The 15408-nt window shown below is 40.1% G+C and overlaps 2 protein-coding genes and 1 pseudogene across 2 annotated transcripts; 1 reads left to right on the forward strand and 2 right to left on the reverse strand.

The window, feature by feature from the left end:
• Nucleotides 1-11204: 11204 nt before the first annotated feature.
• Nucleotides 11205-11531, reverse strand: LOC107024843 (uncharacterized mitochondrial protein AtMg00860-like). The gene has a single exon (XM_015225788.1). It carries the CDS (start codon nucleotides 11529-11531, stop codon nucleotides 11205-11207), a length of 327 nt encoding a protein of 108 aa, XP_015081274.1.
• A 1515-nt stretch (nucleotides 11532-13046) lies between these two features.
• Nucleotides 13047-13685, reverse strand: LOC107024844. The gene has a single exon (XM_015225789.1). It carries the CDS (start codon nucleotides 13683-13685, stop codon nucleotides 13047-13049), a length of 639 nt encoding a protein of 212 aa, XP_015081275.1.
• Nucleotides 13686-13726: 41 nt separating this feature from the next.
• The window catches only part of LOC107024845, a 119490-nt pseudogene continuing 117808 nt past the window's right edge, over nucleotides 13727-15408 (forward strand).

Here is a 15408-nt window from a genome sequence, read left to right on the forward strand (position 1 = left end):
CTTTTGTGGTAACTAGTAGTCTGATGCAAATGCTCACTGCCAGAGGTTTGTTTTCAGGGCTACCTTCTGAGGATCCACATGCCCATATAGCTAAGGTAAGGGCAGTGTGTAAAAGTTGTGTAGGGAGGCCTGATTTGGATTTAGATGTAATAGGTCTCAGAGTGTTTCCTCTCTCACTGACGGGAGAGGCTGCTATGTGGTTCACTGAGCTCCCATACAACTCAATCTTCACTTTGAACCAACTAAGGGATGTCTTCTTAGCACGCTACTATCCGGTCTCCAAGAAACTAAACCACAAAGACAGAGTGAATAACTTTGTGGCACTACCAGGAGAGTCAGTTAGTAGTTCTTGGGATAGATTCACCTCGTTCTTGAGAAGTGTCCCAAATCACCGTATAGATGATGAGTCACTGAAGGAATACTTCTATCGGGGACAAGATGATAACAATAAAGCGGTGTTGGACACCATAGCAGGTGGATCTTATGGGGAGTGTTCTTATGCTGAGATCGCTGAAAAATTAGAGAAAATCTCCCGGAATAACAAAGCTTTGAGTACTAGAAAGTCTGATACAGGGAGAAACACCTTCGCAGTGCAGTCCACTCACAACCCAGCCACATATGAGATTTGCGAAGAAATGGCTCAGATGAGAACCGAGCTTGGGTTGGTACTAAAACATGTCACTGGGGGTGCAGAAAAGATAAATGCAGTCAACTACTTGGCTAAACCACCACCTCCTAGTGATGAATGCTATTATGCGGAGGATACTTATGCAGTAAATGAGCAGACGGGGGGTTTCCGACCAAGCGCCCAAGGCTCAAATCAGGATAATGGCGCCAAGGTCAAGGGAACCAAGGTCGGAACTATGGTAACTACAACCGTGAGGGTCATTATGTCCGAGATGGAAACTATAACCGCGACAACAACTTTAACAGGGGTAACTATGCTAATAGAAACGACAGGAATGAGCCCTATCTCCCTCCTCAGAATCGTGAAATTACTCCTAGGATGGTGGAGATAGTATGGCGCGAGTTGAGGATATGTTGCACAAAATGATGAGGAGGTTCGATGCTAGTGATGAGCACATTAAAGAGTTAAGGGGTGATTTAGCTAGTATTGGGCAAAAAGTTGATACACATGCAATTTCGATTAAACAGATCGAACTGCAAGTGGCCCAATTATCTGCGACAGTGAACACACGGCAACCGGGCACTCTTCCTAGCAACACTGTCCAAAATCCAAAGAATGATGCGCACTGTATGGAAATCACTACACGGGGTGGTAAGCAAAACATTGACCCACATATGTCATCTACAGAGGAAAATGTGAGAAAGGATAATGATAATGTGGTAAAGGGTAGTGGTGAAGCAGAGGAAAGTAATGGAAAAGATGCAGAAGTACCTATCAAGGTAATTCCCATGCCTAGGCCACCACCACCCTTCCCTCAGAGATTAGTGAAAAAGACCGAGGATGGTAAATACCGGCGTTTCATAACAATGTTGAAGCAGCTTTCTATCAATGTCCCTTTGGTAGAAGCTCTAGAACAAATGCCCGGTTATGCCAAATTTATGAAAGATCTGGTCACCAAGAAAAGATCGGTCACTTTCGAGGATGATGATAGACTGCAGCATTGTAGTGCTATTGCTACAAGATCCCTCGTACAAAAGAAAGAAGATCCTGGTGCGTTCACTATTCCTTGTACAGTTGGGTCATTACATTTTGCGAAAGCATTATGTGATCTGGGGGCAAGCATAAATCTCATGCCCCTCTCAATTTACAAGAAGTTGGGTTTGGGGGATCCAAAACCCACTGCGATGCGGCTACTGATGGCTGATCGGAGAGTGAAACGGCCTATAGGGATACTCCATGATGTGCTAGTAAAAGTGGAGTCATTCATCTTTCCGGCTGATTTTGTTATTCTTGATTGTGAGGTCGATTTTGAAGTGCCTATTATTCTTGGGAGGCCATTCCTTGCTACAGGTAGAGCCTTAGTTGATATGGAGAAGGGACAGATGACATTTCGGTTGAATAATGAAGAAGCGACCTTCAACATTTGTAGGACCATGAGGCAGAGTGGTGAGCTCCAATCGGTATCTGCCATATCCCACAAAGAAAAGATGAAGAAGGAGACTGAACAGAAAAATGCAAAACAAGAGTTTATGGTTGGGGATTTGGTGCTTGTAGACAGTTCTGGGTCGCCTTATCTTCCAGGCAAGCTCAAGTCCAAATGGACTGGCCCTTACTTGATCACCCAAGTATTCCCTCATGGAGCAGTTGAGTTAAAAGCCAAGGAGGGAGTGCAGTTTAAGATGAATAGAGAACGAATAAAACTCTATTTTGGGCATAAAGCATCGGGGAATGAAGTGATAGAGGCATACCATCGTGATGAAGGCTGAGTAATCAAGTGTCCTCAGTCGTGCCGCGACGTTAAATCAGGCGCTTGTTGGGAGGCAACCCAATACTTATAGTTTTTTTCTTTTTTTTCTTTCTTTCTTTCTTTCATTCTAGTAATGGTAGCATTTTCTACTTATGGGTTTTAAATTTGCAGGCACATCACCAGGAAATTCTGCAGAAAATCACTCTGCAACAATCACCATCGGACGCATGCGATGGACCGTCGTTCTCTCGACGGTCCGTCCTGCACAACCGTTCTGGTTGTCAGAGACCCTGTTTCTAAGGGTCTCTCTCCATTTTTCTAAGTGTCCTCAAATGGACGAGTACGACGGACCGTCATACCTACGACGGTCCGCCCTGCATGACCGTTATGACGGTCAGAGACCCCTCTCCTAAGGGTCTCCATATTGTTTTTCAAGTGTCCTCTGACGGACACCTATGACGGACCGTCGTACTTGTGACGGTCCGTCCTGCATATACCGTCATACTTGTTAGAGACTCGCCTTCAGGGTTCTCCATATATACATAGTCTAAGTAAGACACGACTGACCCCATGACGGTCCGTCGTAGTCACGACGAGCCGTCACCAAGCCCGTCGTGTGTCACTGTTATTATCGTATTGTCATTTTATTTTAATTTTTTTGTGCGGTTGTTGCTGAGGACACCACTGAGGGTGTCCAGATTGCAGAGGAAGTGGGTTCCGGGGAACCGGACCCACCAGCTTGCTGATCGTCGGCGCTTTGCGCCACAGGTTTGCTTCACCTACCACTCTAGTATTTAAATTTTTTTATGCATTGGGGACAATTGCATGTCTTTTTGTTGGGGGTGGGGTAAATGGAAAGTGAGTGCTAGGGTGAAGTCTGAGTAGCCCAATTCACTATCCTCTTTTGGGGTTTTCTTGCCTGTGTTCTTTTTCCCCAAAAGACTGATTACTTTTTCTGTTGAACCGGCATGTCTATATCTTTTGTACATAGTTTAATTCTGGAGCATGATGGCTAAAATGATATCCTGATAAACTGGAAAATGATGCATGACTAGGCATAGTAACTGATAATTGTGTGGCTCTAAGCATGACATAGAGTTACACCATTGCATTACCCTAAGTCTTAAATTCGAACTAGGTGTCTGATAATCTGGTATAGTGATGAGATGTCAAGTGAGTGTGAGGAAGATTTGAATAGTCCACTATTTGTACTGAGCTAGAACTTGCCTGATTAGTCCTGCTAAAAGTAAGCTGTAATAGACAACTAGGAAAGGATCATAGACCCTTATTCAATATAGCCCATTTTTAGCCTAAAATAAAAGAAATCCAAATGAAATTTATCCTTCTTTGATCCAAATGATTTGAGCTTAAATTAGACCTTTCTTTCTCACCCCAACTGATCTTTTCTGGGAATAATGTGTTGGCCCTGGTCCCTCCTTGGACATGTGCACCTCAGCTTATGCCAAAAGCATAAGTTGAGGGTGGCTAATGCAGTAAACAACCTTCGTTATGGCCCTGACCCAACTTTGGGTATTGTGTACCTTGACTCATGGCAAAGCCATGAGTTGAGGGTGGATATAATGAGGAATGCTCTTGAAAGTGGGGTTGAAAGAAAAAAAGTAAAGTGACTCAAGAATTAGTTGAAAGATAAGTAAAGAAAAAAATATATATAAGAAATACAAGCAAGAAAAGAAGAGAGTCACGTACACAAATGAAGAAAGAAGAGAAAATAGCAAGGTGAAAGAATATGAGAAACTGGGCGAGATAAAATGATAGAAAATGGTATGTTTAGCCGATATGTCAAGGAGGGCAAAAAGTCACTAAAGTATACCTAAATATACCCTACCTAACCCTGAGCCTATGTTACAAGCTAAGAAAGTCCTATCGTGATCCTAAGGGTTGTATAGCGAACTTAAGGCAGTGAAAATAAGGGCAAGCTTATGGCAATAGGTATGAATGAGTGTGACTTTGTTCTGAGAGTGAGTGTTGAAAAAGTAATCCTTATACTCAAACTAAAATCATTGTGTGAAAAATGAGGATATTGTTTTAAAGTGAGGACACTAGTTCCAATACCGGAATTGTTAGCACCTCGGTGAGAAATTGAAGAGGATAGGTGTTAGCGCATGGTGAGTCTGTGTCATGTTCTGATCCCACATAATTCAAGCCTAATAGTGATAGCATGCATAGATTTGATGAGATTAATCGGTATTGATAGCCAAATGATTGCAAAGGATGAAACATGGACACTATTGTACAAAGATTTTGTATCGAGTCATAGTGCGTCGCTTGAGGACAAACAACGAATTTAAGTTGAGGGTGTTGATATACCATGGTTTCACGGTATAATTTATACTTTTTCCTTATGTTTAGTGTGTCCAAAAGCCTTTTTTGTGCTAATTTTTATATAAGTTTCTCTTAGTTTTGCAGAAAATCTGTCCAAAGCTGAATGCGGAGATTTTGAGCGAAGAAATGCAGAAGAGACCACCTACGGAGCTTATGACGGTCCGTCGTGCTTGTGACGGTCCGTAGGTGGCAGCGTAGTGCAGCTGCTGAAGGAAGATGGGGAAGTCTGACCAAGTGTGGGGTTACGAAGCTTGTGACGGTCCATCGTATCTATGACGGTCCGTCCTGCAGGTTCGTCATGAAGTTCAGAGAGGTGATCCCAGTACCCAGATTCCAAGAGTTGAAGTGTTTTGGAACGAAGACCCTTGACGGACCGTTGTGTCTTTGACGGTCCGTCATACTTGCCGTCGAGGGTGGTGAAGAGAGCAGCAGAAGAAATTGCACAAGTATGGGACGACGGAGTCCATGACGGTCCGTCGTGACCACGACCATCCGTCGCGTGGTCCGTCGACCCAGCCGCGTTTTGGCAGATTTCCAGCAAATAGAGTCCTTATTTAATTAGGTTTTTATTTTTTTATAAATAGTTCGAAAAACCTTGTTTTTGGGGTTAGACTCCGTATTGTTAGACTGGAGACGTTAGAGACTCTTAGACTGTTAGACTCCGCATTGTTAGACGCTGGATTATTAATTAGACTTTGAATATTAGTGTTAGACTATTGATTACTTTGAGATTCTTGCAAGTGATTGTTGGTGATTAATCAAGAAAACTTTCGGATTTTACTCTTTCTCATTGAAGCAAGTACATGAATTCTTATATAATATATTTGAATATTGTGATTATGACTATGGGTAACTAAACTCCATAACTAGGGTTGTGGGAACCATAGGCAAATAATGAGGTAAAACCTAACTAAAATAACAATTCTAGAATAGTGTCTTGCATGTATTAATATTCTTTCGCTTAGAAGTCTTTCTAACGGATGGCCAACGTTAGAACTCGCCTTAATGCTACTTGCCGGACCAAGGAGGTAGATAATAGGAAAAGAATTATCAACATAGATTTAGTGTATACTATCTAATAGGCTAGTATTGGTTGGTACGAGGTAACATACGTCAAATATCGAATACGATGCTTAATATGAGGTAAAGATAAGGGTTAGGATAGCAACACACGTAGCCGGACCAAGGTGCGGAGTTAGATTTTCTAGATGCCGGACCAAGGATTTAGAAATACATAACTTATCACTTTGCATGCAAGATACTAGGAAAGAATTGTTATAGTTAGAATTATCAAGTTATGACCCTGTGGGGAACACGTAAACCCTAGTTACTTTGATTAATTGATTAAAATCCAACATTCAAAGCTGTTAAGTGTCTCTTTCAATTGCGTTAGTTATTTTCATTCATTTAGAAATAGAAACCCCCCTTTTATTGTTTTTACTTTCCAAGGAAGTCATTGACCAAACAATAGTAATAACAGGTTGAAGTTAAGTCTAGACTATTTTCCTCGTGGGAACGATCTCAACCTCACTAGTTGGGTTATTTAGTTGACACGACGACTGTACTTCTTATTTGAGAAGTAAGTTTGAGCGTATCATTCTCCCCCACACTGAAAAGGGGTGGTTCACCGGTTAAGATGAACCAAATGTAATGTCTACCCCACACCGAAAAGGGGGGTTCACCGGCTAAAGTGAAACCAAGTTAGTGTCTTCCCCACACCGAAAAGATGGGTTCACGGCTGAATTGAACCTAATACTCTCATGATATTTAACCGACATAGATCATGTTAGCTAAATAAGAAATCCGGTGTCTTCCCCACACCGAAAAGAGGTGGAATCACCGGCCAAAGTGAAACCGAACTGCCTAGAATTCTTAGGTGGAGGCATCCACCAACTAGTTCCCCTATGCTGGCAAACTTAGTTCTAAGACTAGGAGACACACGGAGACCCTGGTCCACCTGGGTGGTGATCTCGTCTCATGAGGCTTACATGTGCGGGCACAAGCTCATTGCTAGTCTATCAGGGCTAAGCTGAGATCTATTTTACTTTATTATCTCTTAGAGTTGACTCAACATTATGGAAGCTTGCTTCTAGTTGTGAGGTTTACTTAACTCTATGGATGATTGGTCATCCCTTTATTTGCTTGATGAATATGAACTTAAGTCTTACATTATCATCATGGTGCGAGTGAGACTTGTCTCACGGACTCTAGCACCCTCTTATATGAGTAGTTTTTGACATAATCGATTAAGTGTAATTTAGACTTGTCTCACTTCTTTTAACACTCTATATTAGGTCAATTTCTAACTTGAGGTTTTAGTTATTTATTTTTCACCTTAACTTGTTCAACGTTTATTGGTAGTTTTGTACAATTTTCTTTATGAAAGTTATAACTACTTATTCAATCCTATTACATTCACAAGTTCGTGTCGATAGAGTATGTTGAGACTTGTCCCATTGATTGGCATACCCTATATTATGAGTTCATTGATGTATATATTGATATGACTTTACATGATTTGGAAGTAATATGATTGGACATAGTTTTGCAAGCCAATTTGTTGGAATAAATCACAATTTCACTAGATACTTGTCACAACATTATCACTAGCCATGTATATTACTCTATAAATATATTATAATAATCTATCATGTTGAACAAGCAAATTTTTAACCTTTGAATAGCCTATGAAGCAATTCAATGAACGACTTATAATAATTTCATCTTCTCGAACACAAGACGACATTATAACGTTGAACATTCATGTAGATAACACCCTAAGTATGAGGATCTACCATGTAGTTTCATTCGACATTATTATTACGAAAACATACACATAATAATCAGTTACCACCACATACAAAAACCTTGCTCGAAATTTACATCATACAAATTACAAGAATCGGAAATCGGGAAAACTAGGGAGATGAACATGCGATTCGTTTGGAATAACCCTAGTTTCGGTTTTCTTGATTTAAAAACGTTTAAAAAGCCTCTTGAATAAAGAATTCCAGGAGATAAAACCCATACCTTACTATAGAATTGAATCTATGAAGATCACCTTGAAATTTGCATGAAAACCTTGTAGGATCACCTTGAAATCGCCTAAGGAGAACTTTCTGTTTTTCTTACGTTTGCTTACTGTTTTGAGTCGTAGGTATTCTAGTGATTGAACGTGAGTCTAAGTATTAGGAACTGATATTGACTAATTCAACTTATGCTTAATTTAATTAAATAAATCAATTAGCTAATTAGTAAAATTCCCCTCCTAAATTGACTAAAAATAAGAGAACATATGACTTAGCCAAATATGGAAATTTTCTAAGGGTTTCGGCTAAGACCATGATTTTGATTTTTAATTAATTAATTAAGTTGATAATTTAATTAATTAAGTGACCTTGGGTAATTACTAAAGTACCCCTAAGTCATTAGGACCATAACCAACTCTTTTGGACCATCCTAGGTTAGGCACTAGGATGTTTCTTAGTTAGTTACTTGTCTTAATGTTACCCGGTTAGGTCTTAGGTTGTCGGGTCCCTTAGTTAGTTATTTTTTGTTTGTCCTAGGTTAGTTAGTTAGCTAGGTCATCTGGTTAGAGTCTAGGACCAGTTAGGGATCTTGTCCCCACTTGCGCTGACCCAGACGCGCGCCGACCCAGACGCGCGCCTATCCCCAACCGCTATAACCGAATCGATTAGCTTGTCTCTTGGCCGGTTGCACATGTGCTTGCACATGTGTTGCGTGTACTTTCCTAAATAACTATTCTGGAAGGTTCATTTTGAATGTTTACTTATTGTCTCGAGGATCCTTACTATGTCCTTGGGCACTGCTTAATCTACATAATCATTTTAAGTGGTCATGTGCTATGGTACCTAGGCTTGACACTTAGATGCCTAGTACATAGTGTGTTAAGTTGAGAATCAATAATTTTAGCTTAGGGTCATCATTGTAGGTACAATTCTTAAACAAGTTTGGATTATATTTTAAATGCTTTTTTATACATAGAAATTGGCTAACACCCTTAAGCCAATATTCTATAATATGCCCAATATTTCTCAATATTGAGCATTGGGATGCCTATGTACCCCAATACGCATTCATAAAAATTTACTAGGCTCTTCACTAGTCATGTACATTTTATAGGAATGTTACATTAACCCCCCCCCCCTTAGGAACATTCGTTCCCGAATGACACTACACATCATTTTGAAACAAAGAGGGTATTGTCAAAAAACACATCACATACTTGAAACTTTAGTCTTTGTGAATATATGATTCACAACTTACAATGGATGATGCACATCACTCAAAGCTTATCTGAAGCTTTATATCTGAGATTGAGGAACTTCCTTCCCAATCTTAAACTCAATGCACATCACAACTCATGCAACACAAAAATCATGTACATGCTATACAAAAACAGCAACATGAATGCAAGAATGAACTCATTTTAACTCAATAGTGCAAGAATAAAACACATAGTTATGTACTTAAAACACGAAAACCGACTAATGCACTAAAATTTAGAGTTTCATAAACAAAATCAGACTTAGGAATAGTATATCTAACCTCAAGAACTGAACAAGTGAGGGTAATGAGATCTCATATTGGCCTCGGCCTCCCATGTTGCTCCCTCAACAAGGTGGTTCCTCCCTAACACTTTTACGGTGGCAACCTCCTTGTTCCTCAGCCGCTTCACTTGGCGATCTAAAATTTCAACTGGAAACTCTTCGTAAGAAAGGTTCTCATCGATCCTAATCCCTCAACAGGCAGAATGGATGCTGGATTGCCTCGACATTTTTAAGCATCGTAACATGAAACACTGGATGAACAGAAGCCAAGTCATTTGGTAACTTCAGTTCATAAGAAACATTCCCTACTCGCCGTAAGATCTCACAAGGACCTATATACCTCGGACTCAACTTCCCTTTCTTACCAAACCTCATCACCCCTTTCATGGGTAATATCTTCAGGTAAACTTGATCACCTACCTCAAACTCAAGATATCTCTTCCTGTTATCACCATAGGATTTTTGACGACTGCAAGCAGTAGCCAATCTATCCCTGATCATTGTCACCTTTTCCACAACCTCATGTATGATCTCAGGGCCAAGGATGGAAGACTCTCCTACCTCAAACCACCCAACTGGAGACCTACATCTCCTGCTATATAGTGGTTCAGAAGGTGCCATCCCAATACTTGAATGGTAGCTATTATTATAAGAGAACTCAATCAGTTGCAAGTAATCATCCCAACTCCCCTTGAAGTCAATAACACATGCTCTCAGCATGTCTTCAAGGGTCTGAATGGTACTCTATGCTTGTCCATCTGTCTGGGGATGAAACGCAATACTGAGCTTCACATGTGTACCCAAGCTCTTTTGGAAAGATCTCCAAAAGTGAGCAGTGAACTGGGATCCTCTATCCGAAATGATAGATAAAGGAATCCCATGCCACCTTACTATCTCATCAATATACATCTTGGCATAATCTTCGGCACTGTAAGTAGACTTCACAGGTATGAAGTGAGCAGACTTAGGCATCCTATCAACAATGATCCAAATGGAATCATGCAGTCTCCTGGTCCTAGGATGACCAACCACAAAATCCATATTAATAGCCTCTCACTTCCATGTTGGAATCTTAATCGACTGGGTAAGACCTTCAGGCTTAAGGTGTTTAGCCTTAACCTATTGGCAATTGGGGCACTACTCCACAAACTTAGAAATATCTCGCTTCACACCTTCCCACCAATTGATCTCCTTAAGATCATGAGCATGTGCAATAATATTAGTTCTCAGATTATCAATATTGGGCAAACAAAATCTGCCCTGGTATCTAAGCAAACCATCCTCCCCTAGGGAGAATTTTTCATTCAGCTTACTCAACACTGAGTCTTCGAAATCCATGAGCACTAGGTCGGGATGCTGCTTATCTTTAACATCTATAACAAATGAGGATTCAGAATTGGAATGAACTGAAAATACCCCCACTTGGTGTATCTACCAGCTGTACACCTAACCTAGTCAATTGGTGTACCTCTTTAACAAGCTCCTTCTTCTAATCATCAATATGAGACACACTGCCCATGCTCAATCGGCTCAACGCATCAGCTACTACATATGCCTTAACTGGGTGATAGTGGACAGTCATGTCACAATCCTTGAGCAGCTCTAGCCATCTTCTCTAACGAAGATTCAATTCTCTTTGTGTAAAAACATACCGAAGACTTTTATGGTCAGTAAATATATCAACATGTACACTATATAAGTAATGTCTCCAAAGTTTTAGTGCAAATACCACAACAACTAACTCAAGATCATGGGTAGGATAGTTCTTCTCATGGATTGTCAACTGTCTTGATGCATATGAAATCACCTTGCCATCCTACATAAGAACACATCCAAAACCTACTCGGGAAACATCACAGTATACCACATACCCTACACCACTCCTCGGCAAAGTGAGAACTGGGGCTGAAGTGCGTCAGTCTTTGAGCTCCTGGAATCTCTTTTCACAAGTTTCAGAGCACTCAAACTTTGCCTTCTTCTTTGTTAAAGCTGTCAATGGAGAAACAATAGAGGAAAAGCCCTCAACAAACCTGCGATAGTAATTAGACAAACCCAAGAAACTCCGGTTGTGTGTAGGAGTGAGGGGTTTTGGACAATTCTTTATTGCCTCAATATTTTTTGGATCAACCTCTACACCCTGGTCGGACACAACATGACCAAGGAAGGACACTGATCTCAGCCAAAACTCATATTTGCTGAATTTTGCATACGATTGATGTTCCCTAAGTACTTGCAATGTCATTATAAAATGTTGTTCATGCTCTTCTCTAGTCTTAGAGTATATGAGGATGTCATCTATGAATACTATGATAAAAGAATCAAGGTACTCATGGAAAACCCTACTCATAAGGTCCATAAATGCGACTGATGCGTTAATGAGACCAAATGACATGACAAGAAATTCGTAATGACCACACCTAGTGCAGAAGGCAGTCTTAGGAATGTCCTCTTGTCTTACTCTAAGCTGGTGATACCCTGACTTGAAATCTATTTTAGAAAAGAAACTTGAACCTTTGAGCTGATCAAATAAATCATCAATTCTGAGAACAATGTATTTGTTCTTTATAGTGACTTTGTTGAGTTGCCGATAATCGATACACATTCTAAGGGTTCCATCCTTTTCTTAACGAACAACACTGGAGCACCCCATGGGGATGCTCGACTGGATGAAGCCCTTATCAAGTAGATCTTTTAACTGCAACTTCAAATCTTTGAGTTCAGCTGGAGCCATTCTATAGGGAGGAATGGAAATTGGTTTGGTGTTGGGATCTAAGTCAACACCAAAATAAATTTCGCGTTCAGGAGGAGTTCCTGGTAAACCCTCCAGAAAGACATCTTGAAACTCATTCACTATGGGAACAAAATCTATGGAAGGAAAATCGTGCTCTATGTCATTGACTCTGACTAAGTGGTACAAGTACCCTGTACATAACATCTTATTGGCTTTAAGATTGGAAACTATTTGGCTTGTTGGATTTGAACCACACCCTTCCCATTCGGGCTCTAACTCATTTGGAAACTGAAACCTTACTACCTTGTTTCGACAGTCTATGGTAGCATAAGACTTATGGAGCCAATCCATACCCAATATTATATCAAAATCAAGCATGGTTAATTCTATTAAATCAGCATAGGTGACTCTATCAAGAACATTAATTAGGAAATCTTTATAAGCTCTTTCATCCCTAATGCTGTCTCCTATGAGAGTACTAACTAGAAAAGTCTCATGCAAGATCTCAGGAAGCAAGTCAAATTTACTAGCTCTTAATGGAGTGACAAATGAAAAAGTGGATCCTGAATCTAACAATGCATACACAGGAAAAGAGAAGACATGCAACGTACCAGTGACCACATCAACTGACTTCTCCTGCTTCTCTCTACCTTACAAAGTATAGAATCTGTTCCTCTTAAGAGGCTCGACTGCAACAGTAGTATTAGGCCGAGGCTGAGTATCTGCCTTGGCCTGATTCTTCGCGTTTAGGCAGTCCCTAATAACGTGCCCACTCTTACCGCACACATAGCATCCATTAAAACTTAACATGAACTCACCTCCATGCACACGACCACACTTACCACACATCTTTTCGTCACACTGGCCATTTTTATCATTGACCTTCTTGGAATTAGTGTTCTTCGAAGGAGTAGGATTACCTGAGTGTTTGTTCCCCTTCTTGAACATAGGCCTATCCCAAACTCCAAATGAATTCTTACTATTTCTTGAACCGGACTGATCTGAGGGCCTAGATTTTTTTCTCTCTCAGCTTCTCTTCCTCCAACGAATCTCCTCAACCTGTTGTGCATGAACCATCAAACTACCAAGGTCCATGTTATTATGAAATATTGCTGCCCGACATTCCTCTTCTAAATCCTCCGATACATTAGTCACAAACCTTCTCATCTCATCCCTGCTATTGGACACCAGAGAAGAAGTATATTTTGAAAGCTTAACAAAATTCAAGGAGTATTCTCTGACTGACATACCTCCCTGTCGTAAGTTGATGAATTCCTCAACCTTAGCCTCTCTCTGTTCTCTGGGAAAGAACCTCTCTAGGAACTCAGTCTTGAGAACGTCCCAAGTGATGGGGATTTCTCCTGGTGCTCGAACATCTCCCCACATCCTGTGCCACACCTGAGCCATATCTTTGAGTTGGTATGCAACCAACTCAGCCTTTTCCTCTTCACTAACACCCATAGCACAGAGAATCTTGTGAACCTCATCCACAAACACTTGGGGATCCTCATTAGTCTTGGACCCGTAGTAGACTGGAGGATTCATTCTGGTAAAATCCCTAAGTCTACTAGCCATGGTGCTAGCATACAGGTTCTCCCTGGGAGCACCCTCTCTAGTGGCTTGGGCCGTGATGGCCTGTGCATGCATAGAGATGGCTTGGGCCATCTAAAGCAGCGCCACCCTCACTTCTCCATCCGTCAGCGCAAATGGGTTGGCAGGCACTTGTACTTCACCAGCTGGGGATTGAGGAGGAGCCTGGTTTCCTCCAGCAGCTGCATCTTCAACTCTTATGCATGCGTTTCTCCTTGCGTTCACTGTTCTACACACACACACAAGAAGGAGGATTCTAGAATGACACAAAATGTCAAAACTCTAAGCAGCACGATAAAGAGTAGAAAAAGGGAAGATTCCTAACATCACTTAGTCTCCAAGTCATGATTGTGGTGCACTTCAGAACAATAAGTTAGAAACTACGCAACGTGGTTGTTTGAGACTTAGTTCCTAGGTAATTTAACCTCATGATCTGATCCCAAGTTTTTCACACCCGGATTCTAGAATCTGAATACAACCGGCGTCATTAACCTCTCAAAGGTCGTAGACAAGCCTCTTCTAAGCTTTCATCACAGTCATACAGTTAATTTTGCAGAAAATTTAAATCATTTTAAAATATAATGAAGTATATTTAGAATTCATATGATACTGCATAAGATTGATATTTTAATAAACTCAAACTAAAGAAATCATCTATTTAATATTAAACAATCGAAATAGAGAATCATAATAATAATAATAGTTTGCCAATCGGCCTTATTACAAACGCTTGAACAAATGTTGGAAATGAAACGCTAGGGACTACATCCACCATCTATGTCTATTGTACTAAAGCTAGAATAATAAAGTGTAGCATTCTCGAACCCAAGAGGACCTACCAAAGTCTGGAGATTGCTAATCCAAACTGCTTCATCGAATCTTGAATCTTCTCTAGAACCTGCACCTATAAAAATAGTAATAATATATGGGGTTATTAAACAGTTTTACTAAGTATGGGTGTATGCACATAAACACATAAGAGCTATGCATGATCAAGGAAAGCTCTTCCTAAAGCAGCATGCCATTTTTGGAAAGTTAAGTCACTTTGCTTTCTTAAATCGTTATTTCTGATTGATGCTATGAATATGACATGTTCTCATGCAATTAAGGCATACAACTCATTTTTCTATATTAACATAAGACCTTGGAATCATGAACATAATTTTAGAACAACTTGAACAAAACTTAAGAAATTTGCTCCCTTAGGCCGAGAGATCTTTCCTTCAGCCTTAGTTTATTTTGCAGTCTTTTTCTTCTTTCAGTTGTGTAGTTCAATGATCTCATTTGATCTTATGTTTTACTTACAAGAGCAACGATTCATTGAATTCCTATACCTACAATGAATCGAGTAAGTAATCCAAAAGACTAAGGAAATGATTTGGCTACCTTACTTACAAGTTATATTTTCCATTCTTATTAAATTGGGCTTGAATGTATTTATAAACCAATCTTTATTGTCTATGACCATTAATTGGTTGTTAACCTAATATATGAATCTTTGAGGCATATATTCCTACTCCAATATTGGCATAAACCACTAACTTGTTAAGACTTCATTCTTATCGAACACTGGTGATTGACATTCTTAAGCTCTTAATTACTTAGCTCACTTTCAACTTATGTTTCTACTTCTTTGATCTATTGTTCATTGTGAACATGCTACTTTCATTCTTTTTTACTTTCTTTAAAGAATTCTTTAGCATTAACAAAAGTAGATCATGCGAGCTAACATGAAATCCAGTGTCTCCCCACACCGAAAAGGGCTGGTTCACCGATTAAGATGAACCAAGTCCAGTGT

This window comes from Solanum pennellii, chromosome 7 (genome assembly GCF_001406875.1).
Source record: "Solanum pennellii chromosome 7, SPENNV200".
Taxonomy (NCBI): Eukaryota; Viridiplantae; Streptophyta; class Magnoliopsida; order Solanales; family Solanaceae; genus Solanum; species Solanum pennellii.

Excerpts from the sequence above, each read along its gene's own strand:
- LOC107024843 (XM_015225788.1), bottom strand. The coding sequence starts at position 11,531 with ATGACATTGCAAGTACTTAGGGAACATCAATCGTATGCAAAATTCAGC.
- LOC107024844 (XM_015225789.1), bottom strand. The coding sequence starts at position 13,685 with ATGGCCCAAGCCATCTCTATGCATGCACAGGCCATCACGGCCCAAGCC.